This window comes from Hyperolius riggenbachi, chromosome 3, assembly GCF_040937935.1.
Source record: "Hyperolius riggenbachi isolate aHypRig1 chromosome 3, aHypRig1.pri, whole genome shotgun sequence".
NCBI lineage: Eukaryota > Metazoa > Chordata > Amphibia > Anura > Hyperoliidae > Hyperolius > Hyperolius riggenbachi.
Window position 1 is genome coordinate 330,616,200 of NC_090648.1, and position 12,995 is coordinate 330,629,194.

At 44.5% G+C, this 12,995-nt stretch overlaps 1 protein-coding gene across 1 annotated transcript in view; it reads right to left on the bottom strand.

Moving 5' to 3' along the window:
- Positions 1 to 12,995, bottom strand: part of METTL25 (methyltransferase like 25) — a 231,543-nt gene that overhangs the window by 20,861 nt on the left and 197,687 nt on the right. Inside the window, exon 12 of the mRNA XM_068276853.1 lies at positions 2,716 to 2,790. Coding sequence (XP_068132954.1) covers positions 2,716 to 2,790 — 75 coding nt within the window. The remainder of the gene's footprint in view (positions 1 to 2,715; positions 2,791 to 12,995) is intronic.

Below are 12,995 nucleotides of genomic sequence, written 5' to 3' on the forward strand. Positions count from 1 at the left end.
TTGTGCATGCATCTGCAGTAAGGACTTTTTATGATTAAGAGATTTTTGAAATGTTTTACTTTCCTAATTTTCCTTCCATTTGGAGAAGGATTTTGCTTGAAGTAAAAAAATAAAAAAAAATAAAAAAAATAATATATATATATATATATATATATTTATAAGTAGGTATTGTGAACTATCAAGAGTAGAACACTTTTTGTATTTAGCTTGAGTCCCATAGCCAATTCACTAGTATAGCTGGAGCATAAACTGTATATAAACTAAAGTATATATTAATTTAAATTTTGACCAACACTTGGTGGCAAAGACAAGACAAAAAGTGCCAGAGCTGCAGCCACTAGGACACACTCTATAGGCAGTAACAGTGTTAGGGAGTCTTGCCCAAGGTCTTCTTACTGAACAGATGCTGGCTTACTGACTAGGAAGAGCCCAGATTCAAACCCAGGTTTCCTGTGTCAGAGGCCCTTAACCATTACACTACCTAGCCAGACAAGACACATAACATTTATATTCTCCTCCTGGTGGACTCAAGGTGCATCAGAGCTGCAGCCACTTAAGGTGCACTCCTCAGTTGACAAGTATTTATAGGGAGCCGTGCCCATAGACTCCTTCGGGTCTATTTCCACTACACGCAGATTAGGTGCAGAATGGATGCAGAAAAAGTGACTCCAATGAATGCTTATGGGTCTGTTTCCACTAAACGCGATTTTTCTGATGCAGATTTTCCCATAGGCATTCATTGGAGTCAGTTTTTCTGCATCCATTCTGCATCAATTCTGCATCCAATCTGTGTGTAGTGGAAATAGGCCCTTAAAGAGAGTCTGAAGCGAGAATAGATCTCGCTTCAGACCTCATAGCTAGCAGGGGCATGCGTGCCCCTGCTAAAATGCCGCTATAGCGCGGCTTAACGGGGGTCCCTGTCCCCCCCAAACCCCCTCCGTGCAGCGGGGGAGCGCTTCCTGGTTGGGGCAGGGCTAACCGCCGCAGCCCTGCCCCATGCGCGTCTGTCAGACGCGTATCTCCGCCTCTCCCCCGCCCCTCTCAGTCTTCCTTCACTGAGAGGGGCGGGGGAGAGGCGGCGATGCGCGTCTGATAGACGCGCTGGGAGGCAGGGCTGCAGCCGTTAGCCCTGCCTCCAGGAAGGATATCTCCAGCGACCATTTTCCGACCAACATTTGCGGGGGGTGGGTTGGGGGTGAAGGGACCCCCGTTAAGCTGCGGGATAGCGGCGTTTTAGCAGGGGCACGTATATATATAAGACCTGAAGTGAGATTTAGTCTCGCTTCAGTGTCTCTTTAAAGGGAACCTTAACTGAGAGGTATATGGATATTTCCTTTTAAGCAATACCAGTTGCCTGACCATCCTGCTGATCTCTGTGTTTGCAGTAGTGGCTAAATCACACACCTGAAACAAGCATGCAGCTAATCCAGTCTGACTTCAGTCAGAGCACTTGATCTGCATGCTTGTTGAGGGGCTGTGGCTAAAAGTATTAGAGACACGGGATCAGCAGGAAAGTCAGGCAACTGGTATTATTTTAAAAGGAAAAATCCATATCCTTCTCAGTTTAGATTCCCTTTAATGTTTTACATGCTGGCTTGAGCCAGGATTCGAACCCTAGTCAAAAGCACAAATCCTACATCACAGGCTTTAACCAGCATGCTATCCAGCTGACTCAAAAACAATAAAGATCCCTTTTCAATCAATTTCAGCATGAGATCGATTGAAAATCTGTGCCCGCCTGCTGAGTTTCGGAGTCACTCCCCCCCCCCCCCCCCCCCACATAGCATATAGAGGCAGTGGTCTCTTCTCTCCCCACTGGCTACTTCTAGGAGCACTGTGGCACATACCTTACAAAACCACTAGAGGCCTCTAGTACTTCACTTCTAGCATTTGCGTCACACAGGCGCCCGGGACTCAGGAGAGAAGAGCGGAAGAAGCAGCCAGCAAGGAGGGAAGAGACCAGACCTTGTGCCGAGGACAGGTGAGAGTAGCTGTGTTGCTCGTTATGTCAAATGCTGCTAGCGATTCACTCCTGACCACACGCCGTCAACCAAAATGTCTGCCCTGAGCAATCGAATGAATTTGATCAGGAATTATTTGCTGTATAGATTTCTAGCAGATTTGATCAAATCGGCTGGATATCAATGCAAAAAGAATAATAAATAAGTGTATGGCCACTTTAAGGTAATTGCTAAAGAAAAGTGTGTCATGGTAATATTTGTACTGTGGATAGCTATAGCAAGAAGAGGGATATAGGAAACACCATTCAATGTACAGGCTTCACAAATATATTGATTATTCACATCTCCACAGCTCTGAGTGGCGAGCAGCTATGATTTTCTAGCCATGCTAAATTATGGTTCCTTGCAGTTATGCCAACACCACCAATGTTTGGTGGATATAATTGCTCCAAATTCTAATTTTCCTTATGATCCACTTATGTATGAAGGACTGCTCCCAGCTAGATGTATCATGCCAATGCCTGTTCTCCCCCTTGGGGCAGCCCTACCTACGGTAATTCTGCTTCCCTTCAGTACTCCTGAAGATGTCATGTAAGAGACAGGAGTGAGGAAAAGGTAAGCTCTATAGAAATATTTATTGAATATTTACAATGCATATACCTCTCTTTTTGCCTGGAGTGCAGCTTTAAATTACATAGCTAACCTGCATTGATAATCACATACACGCCATAATGCAAAAATAATGGTATGTTACCCTATTAAAAGCCTCTAGCTCATTTCGTCTTGGCTCGTACTTCTCATAGTATCCCATTATTTCTTGGTCTGAAAGCTGCAAAGACAAACAAATACAAAGTAATTACCATTGTGTCCTGATTTGTACAGAACTGAACAAAGAACTACCTCAGTGATTTATGAATATGCTGCAGTTGCCAGCTGCATAATTAGCAATATCCAAACAAAGCTAAACTTTAAGATTTCTGGCGTAACAACAGTTCTGAAGACAAATGGTTGTATGAAAAGATGGAAGCAGCAGTGCAGAGACTATTATATCGGAATTTCAAAATGTAAAGCAGGATCTAATCAGCTGATAAAAATAGAAAGAGTATAACATGCAGAACCAATCGGAAAATATGGAATCAGAAAACTGAACCTCAAACAAGCACGGAAAATTGTCTACTTTACATCGCTGGTATTGAGAAATCTAAATCAGAGTCCATGAAGTATTTAAATATTTATGATGCTTCCGTAATGTAAAATAAATGCAAAAATGCGCAATAGCATCAGTATGATCCTTCCAGGTACAGACAATGTTTATACAACATACCGGTATGTTAAATTCTTCCTTTATATTATTGCAAACCGTCTGGATAGAGACATGTGAACTCCCGTTGTTAAAGAACCAATATTGCAAAAAATTTAAAAACTTAAATCATAGGCATATAAAATTAAATTTCTCCCAGAGTAACATGTACTATAATTTATTTATTATCTTATGTTGCTGTCACTCACAGTATGAAATTAAAATGACAGATCTGTCAGGTTTTGGACTAGTTTATCTTCTTATGAGGGATTCTCAGTATTAACCAGGCCCGTTTCTTGAGGCGGGCGAGGTGGGCTATGGCTCAGAGAAGAGCAGGGGGCGCACTGCGGCACAAAAGGAAGAAAGGTGAAATTATATAGAGGCACAGCAGAGGGAGTAGAACTCACCATTCAGCCGGGGGACCCAGGTTTCCATAGTTGCCTGATGTCAGTTACCATGTGACCACCGGAACGGTGGTTTACATGGTGACACTGACATCCTGCAGTTATTGCAGTCCAGGCACACAAGGAGGAAGTCAGATGTTTGCCATGGTCTCCCAGGTCTCCTGCCTGATTGGTGAATTCTCTACTCACTCTGCTGCACCTCTGCATAATGGTGTAGGGGAAGCTGCCCCCCTTTCTGGCTACAAACTGGGGCTTTCTGTCCTCAAAGGGGGTGGCTCTCTGGGCTACAAACTGGGGCTCTCTGGCTACAGTTGAGGGCTCTCTGGCTACAAATGAGGGTCTCTTGGGCAAAAATCAGGAGCCTCTCTGGCTACAACTGGGGGTGGGAGCCCTTTTGGGAAGCTGCATCTGACTACCTAATATTGGGGGCTCCAGTGGCAATTTATGCTGGGGAGGGCTGTATATGGCTAATTAATGTTGGAGGCACTTTTGGCTACCTACACAGGGCGGGGGGCTACCTACACAGGGTGGGTGGGGGCTACCTACACGGGGGGGGGGGGGGGGGGGCTACTTAACACCGGGGGGAACCTCAGGCTACCACATCACAATTGGGTGCCTGAGTCTATGGGGAGGGGAGGCACGATTTATACTCGCTCGCCCACGGAGCTCTATGGCCTAGAAACTGCCCTGGTTTTAACTTTATTCTTTACAACAACAAAAACTCCCACTGGAAAGGATCTATACAAACAGATTAATCATCTTCCCTACTTACTTGCACACTATTTTGGCAGTTGTACTGAGCAACTGCAGTTCAGTAAGTGTTTTTTGTAAATAAATAAATAACTGAGACTCCTCCATGAGGACACAGATCTGTCAGATATTCACTACCGACTGTAAGTGATAACAACAAAAGGTAAAAAAAAATAATTTCAAATGCATTTTATTCTGGGAGTGTTAAGAAAAAAAATTGTATTGTGACAGATTTTTAAAGACATGGAAATCAGACGTGGGAAAGGTTCAATTTCACTGGTAACTCTGTTTCCAAGATCAATTAAATAATAATCCAAAACAGACATTCTGAGATGAGCAACTGTTTAATTGAAACATTACACACTTTTTAAAGAAAGCCTAAATGAAATGTCCCTGATGTGACCTCATCTTCACCACATCATACGTAAAGTAACATTGTTTTAGTAACATACAGTGCAATCTAAGGTATAACACAGACACAAACTAATGATAAATATAGAAGCCAGGCTCAGAGTACAATATACAAATAGCCTTTATTTAAAAAATACATTTAGAGTTAAGGTTCACTTTCATCAAGTGACGAAATGTCAGCTTGGGCAACATAAAACTGACACTATCAATGTTTGATTGGGTACTGAAGGGGGGTGCAAATGTGACACTTAAAATGACACTCCCACAGCTTTGTACTTTTTCAAGCAGTACATAGCTAGCGGCAGTAGCAATCACATCGATATTGCATCACATGCCTGCTGACAATTAATGTCGTGGTATAGGTGCTCATATATTACTTGATTTTTCCGTCAGATTTGATGAATCTGCCAGAGATCGATGCCACAACGTGGGCTGCCCGATTGAAATTTCAATAGATTTCTGACACCAAAAACGAAACGAAAACAATTGAAACCATCGATCGATCTGAATGGAAAAACATTGGTCGAAAGAGGGCAGTCAGGTGATGCGTCAATAGCAACATTCCATTTCAGGACAAACGAAGAAGCCAACAGACCACTTGCCAGCCTTCCACGGGCTGTGCAGAGTGTTGCAGCAAAGCTCACACTCACCTATCCGCCTGAACACTTACTAAGGTGGGCTGCGTTTTGGCTCTATTGCAGCCAGGGTGCCTGTACCATGTGACTCAATGGCATGTACGTGCCACCGCATCACGGGGTACAGGCGCCCAGGCGATTATGAAGAGAGGACACAGGTCGAGGCGTGCTGGTGGATAGGTGAGTGTGATCTCCACTGCAACAAGCTGCACAGCCCAGGTGAGTATATTAAATGTGTAGAGACCTGAGGGGCATGGCAGGCAGATGTGGCTGCACAGATTTCATTCTGAAACCTATAGGAAATCTGTGAACAGTGTGTGGCAGCAATACTTCTCTTTCTGTTCACATTTTGGGATCTATCTGGTGATGGTCAAATCTGGTGGTCATTGGGAAGTGTATGGGCACCTTAAAGAGAACCTCCAGACTAAAAATTGACTCAGCTGCACTGAAAAGGCCTGATGTTTCTTTAACAGTTTCACAGCATCAGAACTTTGTTTCTCTTATACAAGCCTCATTTTTAGCTGCACAGAAGAAAACTGCCCGGGCATTTTTCCCCTGATGCTGTGCAAAGCATGATGGGATTTCTGATGATGTTGTTCTCGTTCTGCTGTTTTGGTGCAATTTTTTTTTTACATTTTGAATTTGACGTTTGAAGCCTAGCGCGTGCATCTGGGAGGGGTTATCAGGACACAGGACAGTTGGAATTGTGTCTCCTGCTCCCTGTCACCTCCTTTCAACCAACAAGATGGCTGCCCCCATGACAAAGATGGCAGCCCCCATGAATCACAAACATTTGCCTGTTCTTTTAAAACAGGGTGGGTAAAAGATTATATTTCCTATCTATTCTAATTAACATAACTAATGTAACTTAATGACAGTATGTTTGTTTAGGCTGAAGTTCCCCTTTAAGGGCCCTTTTACACTGTAAAGTGATGCAAATGCGGCTACCTAGCCGCATTACATCACTTCTGCCGCTGGCCACGTCACTTCCGCATCTCCCGATGCGGAAGTGTATGGAGGGAACAGCGGGTGGATGCGGCCATGCATGCTGCAGATTCTCGGATCTCTCTGTACCGCTGAGCACGCAATGTACGCAGTAGAAAATATTCCATTGTCGTGCATTCATTACAGGACACCTACAGTGTGATGTGGCTATGTAGCCGCATCGCACCGCATGTAATGGAAACAGGCCCATAAAGACAACGGATCTGAGAGGGAAATGGAGGCTGCCAAATGTATTTCCTTTTAACAATACAAGTTGCCTGGCATCCTGATGATCTTTCATGCATCAGTAGTGTCTAAATCACACGCTTAAAACATGCATGCGGCAAATGAAGTCAAACATGTGATCTGCATGCTTGTTCAGGGTCTAAGACTAAAAGCATTAGAGGTAAGGATCAGAAAAAAACTGAAAGGTTGGCAGCCAGCCATAATATCTAAGGTGCTATGGGTACCTGTCCAGCCTTGCTTTATACGAAAATTGGAAGGGAGAAGAATCCATGAAGTGCTGAGACTTTTTCAAGTATTTCTTGCTTGACTATTTGCTTCTAATCTTTTCTGAATCACTTGCCAGAAGAGCTTGTACATTCATTACCTCCACTGGCTCCTTACATCTTTGCCACTCAGACTACTAGTGCCAGAAGAAAGACAAAACAGGCAAGCAATGGCTATTATAAAGGAAATAAAGATGGAAGCCTCCATACTGCATTCAGGTCATGTTTCCTATAAGTGAAAACTACAGGATATCCTAAATAAAAGTATTCCTTAGTTATATCAGTTATTGTAATTAATCTGTATAAACTGTTTTACCTTGCTTAACCTCTTGGCGACCAGCTAACGCCGATTGGCGTAAACTGGTTGTCTGCGGGTTTCCATGGAAACGGCCGCTCGTTCGAGCAGCCGTTCCATGTCAGTTCACGGAGGGTGTCTCCGTGAACTGCCTGTGAGCCTCTGATCGCGGCTCGCAGGCGAAATGTAAACACGCGGGGAAGAAATCCCCGGTGTTTACTCTGTATGGTGCTGCAGCAGCGCCGTAAAGGAGATCGGCGATCCCCGGCCTCTGATAGGCCGGGGATCGCCGCCGTCTGATAGGCTGAAGCCTATCAGAGGCGGTACAGGACATATCGCCGTCCTGTACCGCCCACAGAGCCAGGGAGAGGGAGAGGGGAATAGCGCTGCGGAGGGGGGATTTGAGGAGCCCCGCCCCGCAAGGCACAGCAGAGCGGCGGCGATCAGACCCCCCCAGCAGGACATCCCCCTAGTGAGGAAAAAAGGGGGGAAGTCTGATCGCCCTGCCTGCAACACGATCTGTGCTGGGGGCTGAAGAGCCCTCCCAGCACAGATCAATGGGCAATCACTTGGTCGGCAAGTGGTTAAAGAGACTCTGTAACAAAATTTTCAGCCTTATTTCTTCTATCCTATAAGTTCCTATACCTGTTCTAATGCGGTCTGGATTACTGCAGCATTTTCTAGTTGCACGGCCTCTGTAATATATCTAATCTTCTTTCCTTTGTCAAGCTTTGTCGACCTAGAGAGGAATGCACTGCCTCTGCTGTGATAGGGAGAAGTTATGCATGCCCCCTCCACGCCCTCCTATGCTCTCCTGTGTGCTGTGTGTATGAGTCATAGGCAAGGTCTCTGCTCACAGCCAGCGTGTCGGTGAGGCTCACAGAGCTGTGACATTTTTAAACAGCTGTGAGTGCAGAAAGATCAGTGCAGAGCCCAGACAAGCAGCTAAGGCAGCAAGTGGGAGTAACATTCCAGCAGTCAAGTCAGGCGCCACTGCAAATGGGCACCTGCTCTGATGATGTATATCCTGTTTGCGGCCATCTTCATTGTTTAAAAAAACTATGATTAAAACAGTGATTTTATCACCAAGAAAGCAGCGAGGAGTGGCAAAAATATTACAGAGGGGGCTAAGTGAAGAAAACAAACAGGCTGGTATGTTTATTTATGTAAGATTTTCACAGTACAGGTTCTCTTTAAATTCAGCATTTCTCTAACTGTTTGCCGGTGTACCATAGGCACCCTAGCCCATATGCAATTCACTTTTTCTCCAAAGTTTTCTCCTAGGAGATAATGTTTTATCTTCTGTTTCAAATAACTTTTCAGGACTCTTCAATTGAAAAATTACCCAAAAAGTAGGTGAAAAAAATTAAATTGCATTCCAGCGGTTCTAGTGGTGTGTTTAGCTATTAGAGACAACAAAGGGATGATTTGAATATTCAGCAGTGATGCATTGTGGGATACCTTAAATGCCCACCACAAGACAAAGAAAGGGACTATGGATTAACAGTTTCCTACAATTTCCTTTGCCTTTAGTTTTGGTAGTGTTGTGTGCAAAACACAAAAACTTTGCCAGCAGTCCTTCTGAGGTTTCCACAGCTATAAGGTTAAAAGCTAAAATATGGAGTTGGTTATACTTTATGTGCAGTCCCCTGGAAAACTACATGATGTTAGTAGGAAATGCAGTGAAAGATAGGGATCACACGCGTAAAGCACATACACAGGAAAGACTAAAAGGACAAAAAGGTCTACTTACTAAGTAAAATTCCATATAAACTGGGCATTACTTGAAACAATAATACGTTTTGCCTCTGAACTGCTCATTTAACTATATTTCTGCAAGCGCTATTCTCACTGATGTGCGTGACTTGATACAGTTACTATGGCTATGAGAGGTTTTATTTTGGCAACGCAGCTGAGACAAATAGGTGCATTGAGGTGAAACGAGATTGTTATGGGAAATGCAATCACACAGAAAACGATTATGTTGTGTATTTACAACAGGTGCTTTACTGTAACAGGATCTATGTATAGCCATGATGTATATGAGAAAGATGACAATGTATGCTACAGCGATCACTGTTCTAGAACTATCTGGCAGTGATACCTTCATATAAGTAATGCTTATGGCGTGCGATAAATTCATCCTGTTTTCCATCTTAGGGATTTTGTATTGCCACAATACCACATTTGTATTCCCTTAAAGTACCCCTGGCAAAGCGCAGCTTACAACGTCCCATGAAATACATTTTGTAATCCCATTTACAAGGTACAAGAAACTTTAATATAATATAAGGAATTTCTGCTCTAGCTATTCACATTTACAGCAGGTCCTTAATATTAAAGCTGCTTTGGATTCCGTTCACCTGAATTACAGCAGCATTGAACAGTGATTCTGGGTATTGTTTGGCAAATCGTCGTAACCTGCCAAACCTTGTACTTGTAGCTACACGTAATCCTTATAGCAACCACAAAAATGCAATTTCCGTGAATAGGTTTACTTAAATCCCACACTGGGCTGCAGCACAAACCGAACTTTATTTTTAAGCAGCACAGCTATCCAGATAATCTGACATTCCTGAAATTTGTTAAGGACCTTTAATAGTTTAATCTAAACACAACCTTAAACTGCGTCCTCTGTATTTCAGCAGGATTAGATTAATTTAACTAAGCTAATATATCCAATAGGTTGATCTCTGTGACCCGAAGAAATACTTCAAGTATAAATCTCATATATTAAAAAATAACTATGTTTAAGTAAATACAATTTAAACAGTTTTTTTCCTTACAATATACCATTTTGTCCACGTTTAATACTCGTAGACTGTAGAAGTCAGCTACGTTTAAATCCAGAACTGGTGGATTTGATGTGAGTTTTCTTGATAATTGCACTGCATGACTAACAAAGCATTTTGGAGGCATTGGCTTAACAATACGGGGGTCCCTGTGGGCTATACGGGCCCCTCCTCTTCTGCACTCCTCCTCCTCTAGTGCAGAGTAGCACAGAGAGTGTTGTTATATTTACCAAGTCCTTGCTGTCTCTGGTCTCCTCTTCTTGCCCAGGGCCCTTCACTCTAGGCTGACATCTTCCAGCTCCCAATGCGTGACGTGATCAGGAGTCGAGCTGCTAGTTGTATACTGTATGAATGATGCAGGAGGAGCGATGCAGGAGGAGCGATCAGAGTGGTTTAACCAGCCGGGCGGTATGGACAAGCTCAGCTCGTCCATTACCGCCGGACGCTGCCGCTCAGGCCCTGCTGGGCCGATTTTCACCAAATAAAAAGGTGCACACGCAGCCGGCACTTTGCCAGCCGCGTGTGCTACCTGATCGCCGCCGCAGCGCGGCGATCCGCCGCGTGCAGCGGAAAAAGAGGGTCCCCCCAGCCGCCCGAGCCCAGCGCAGCCGGACCAAACTGTTTGGCCAGCACTAAGGGCTGGATCGGAGGCGGCTGACGTCAGGACGTCGGCTGACGTCCATGACGTCACTCCGCTCGTCGCCATGGCGACGAGGAAAGCAAAACAAGAAGGGCCGCTCATCGCGGCCTTTCTTGTTACTTCTGATCGCCGGAGGCGATCAGAAGTACGCATCAGGAGCGCCCTCTAGTGGGCTTTCATGCAGCCAACTTTCAGTTGGCTGCATGCAATAGTTTTTTTTTTTATTAAAAAAAACCTGTTCGGTCGCCAGCCTGGCGATCTTAATAGAACGCCAGGCTGGTTAAGGTTCTTAAATGTGTGTTGGTGCGGCTCTATGGTTTGACCTACAGACTGTAAAGCATTCTGAAAAGAATGAGAAGAAAGAAGGAGCAAACTCAGAGGACTTGGTATTTCATGTTGCCAGGTGTCCGTTGGACTGGTCTCACTTGTTGTGATGGGCTGGTCAACCTGTACAGTAGCAAATAGCATATGAGCATCTGTTCCACTGCTCAGCAGTGTGAAACCTGTAGGCTTGTCTAGGTGTGGGGTAACAAGCAGTGAGCCAGAAGCCCTTCTGTGCTGTGTGACTGAATTAATCTAAGCATCATCCAACACACTCTCAGCATTCCCAACTGTTTGCGAGCTGCATAGTTCATTCACACAGCACAAGGGGGCTTTTGGCACACTGCTTGTTGCTGGCACCTAGACATACATATCAAGTATATATATAAAAAAAAATTGGGGTGGGGGGGGGGGGAGGGGTGGTTAATATCTGTGAAAAGGTGGCCACTAACAATACAATTTGCCAAACAATTGTTTATGAGTGATTCTTTGGGACCAGTAATGGACAAAAATCTCCTAATTAATCTGATCAGATTAATTAAATTGATGGGGGGCCCATCTTGCAAGGGTCATAAAACAAGTGTGGACATTATAATCGTCATTAATACCAATATAGCCACAAAAAGTACCCGATTTGAAGGAGAAACTCCTTTATCTGAGGGAAAGAAGTAGTAATTAGGGCCCCATTATAGTTCTAATCCCCCCCCCCCCCCCTGAAATCACCAGGGCTGCTCCCCTGTAGTAACGCCCCTGGTGCCTGTGAATAATTGATAGCAGAATACTGTTAACTTGTACAAAAAAAATGCTAATTATGGGTTCCAGACGCATCAGTCCGGGTCTACTGCGCATGCACAGAAGACCCAGAACGGACCTGACGGAGCCGTTACCGGGGCTGATTGCGCCTGAACGGAGGACTGCAGGAGGACGCCGTGGGACTCACATGTGTTTATGGGGCGGGAGGAAGCCCCGGGTAAGTTTCAAATCTTTACTATACACCATCTCTGGTATGCTTTAACCAGTTCAGGACTGTATGCTTACATCCCCCTAGTGACCAGGCTGTTTTTTAACATTTCAGGCCACTGCAGCTTTAAGGGCTCGTTGCAGGGCCATACAACTCAGCACACAAGTGATTTTTCCGCACCCCCCCCCTCCCTTTTCTGCCCACCAACAAAACTTTCTGCTGGTGGGCTCCGATCGCTGCTGCCTTGCTTATTTTTTTTAATTTATTTGTTTTTTTTTAAATAAATATCGCTATTTTTTATTTATTTTTTTCCCTGTCCTCCCTCTCTCCCACCGCCAGTGATCAGCTTGTGCCTCCCCAGGGGACAGCCGAGTGACACGGCTGTCCCCAGTAGCACTGTCGTAGATCACAGCGCTGAACAATATAGTTTGGCCGCCTAATAGTCTCCTAGCAGCGATCGCCGCTGGGAGACTGATGACGGAGTGGAGCTCCGTCTTTCAAGTGAGGATGCGATCCCCAGCAAAACACACCCCCAGGACTTGATGCCAATTGGCGTTACGCAGTCCTGGTGGAGTTGGCGCGTTCACGCCAATTGGCGTAACGCGTTTGTAAAGCAGTTAAAGGCACCCACACCTAGCCTTAAAAACATTCCCCCTTTCCCCATAAAAAAAAATAATTATCTAAATCACAAAAAACGATAATTACGGGCACCCATAGTTATTTCTCACTATAAACAATAATTTGTATGGGCACCTATTTGGCTCCCAAATTTATGCTGATAATAGGTGCCCAAATTTCCTGCTGAAATATTTGAATCATACATTTTCTGCACGTCTCTCACCTCAGTTTCCCTTTAAGGCAGCATTTCTGACAGCTTGAACAGTTTGACCATTCTGCTCTGGTTTCTCTCAACAGAAAGCCATTTTCATGTGCTGAAGGTTTGCTCACTAGAAAGTTTTTATTTATCCCACCATTCTGAGTACATGCTATTACACTCTGGAGACAGCTGTGTGTGAGACGCTCAGGTATCAG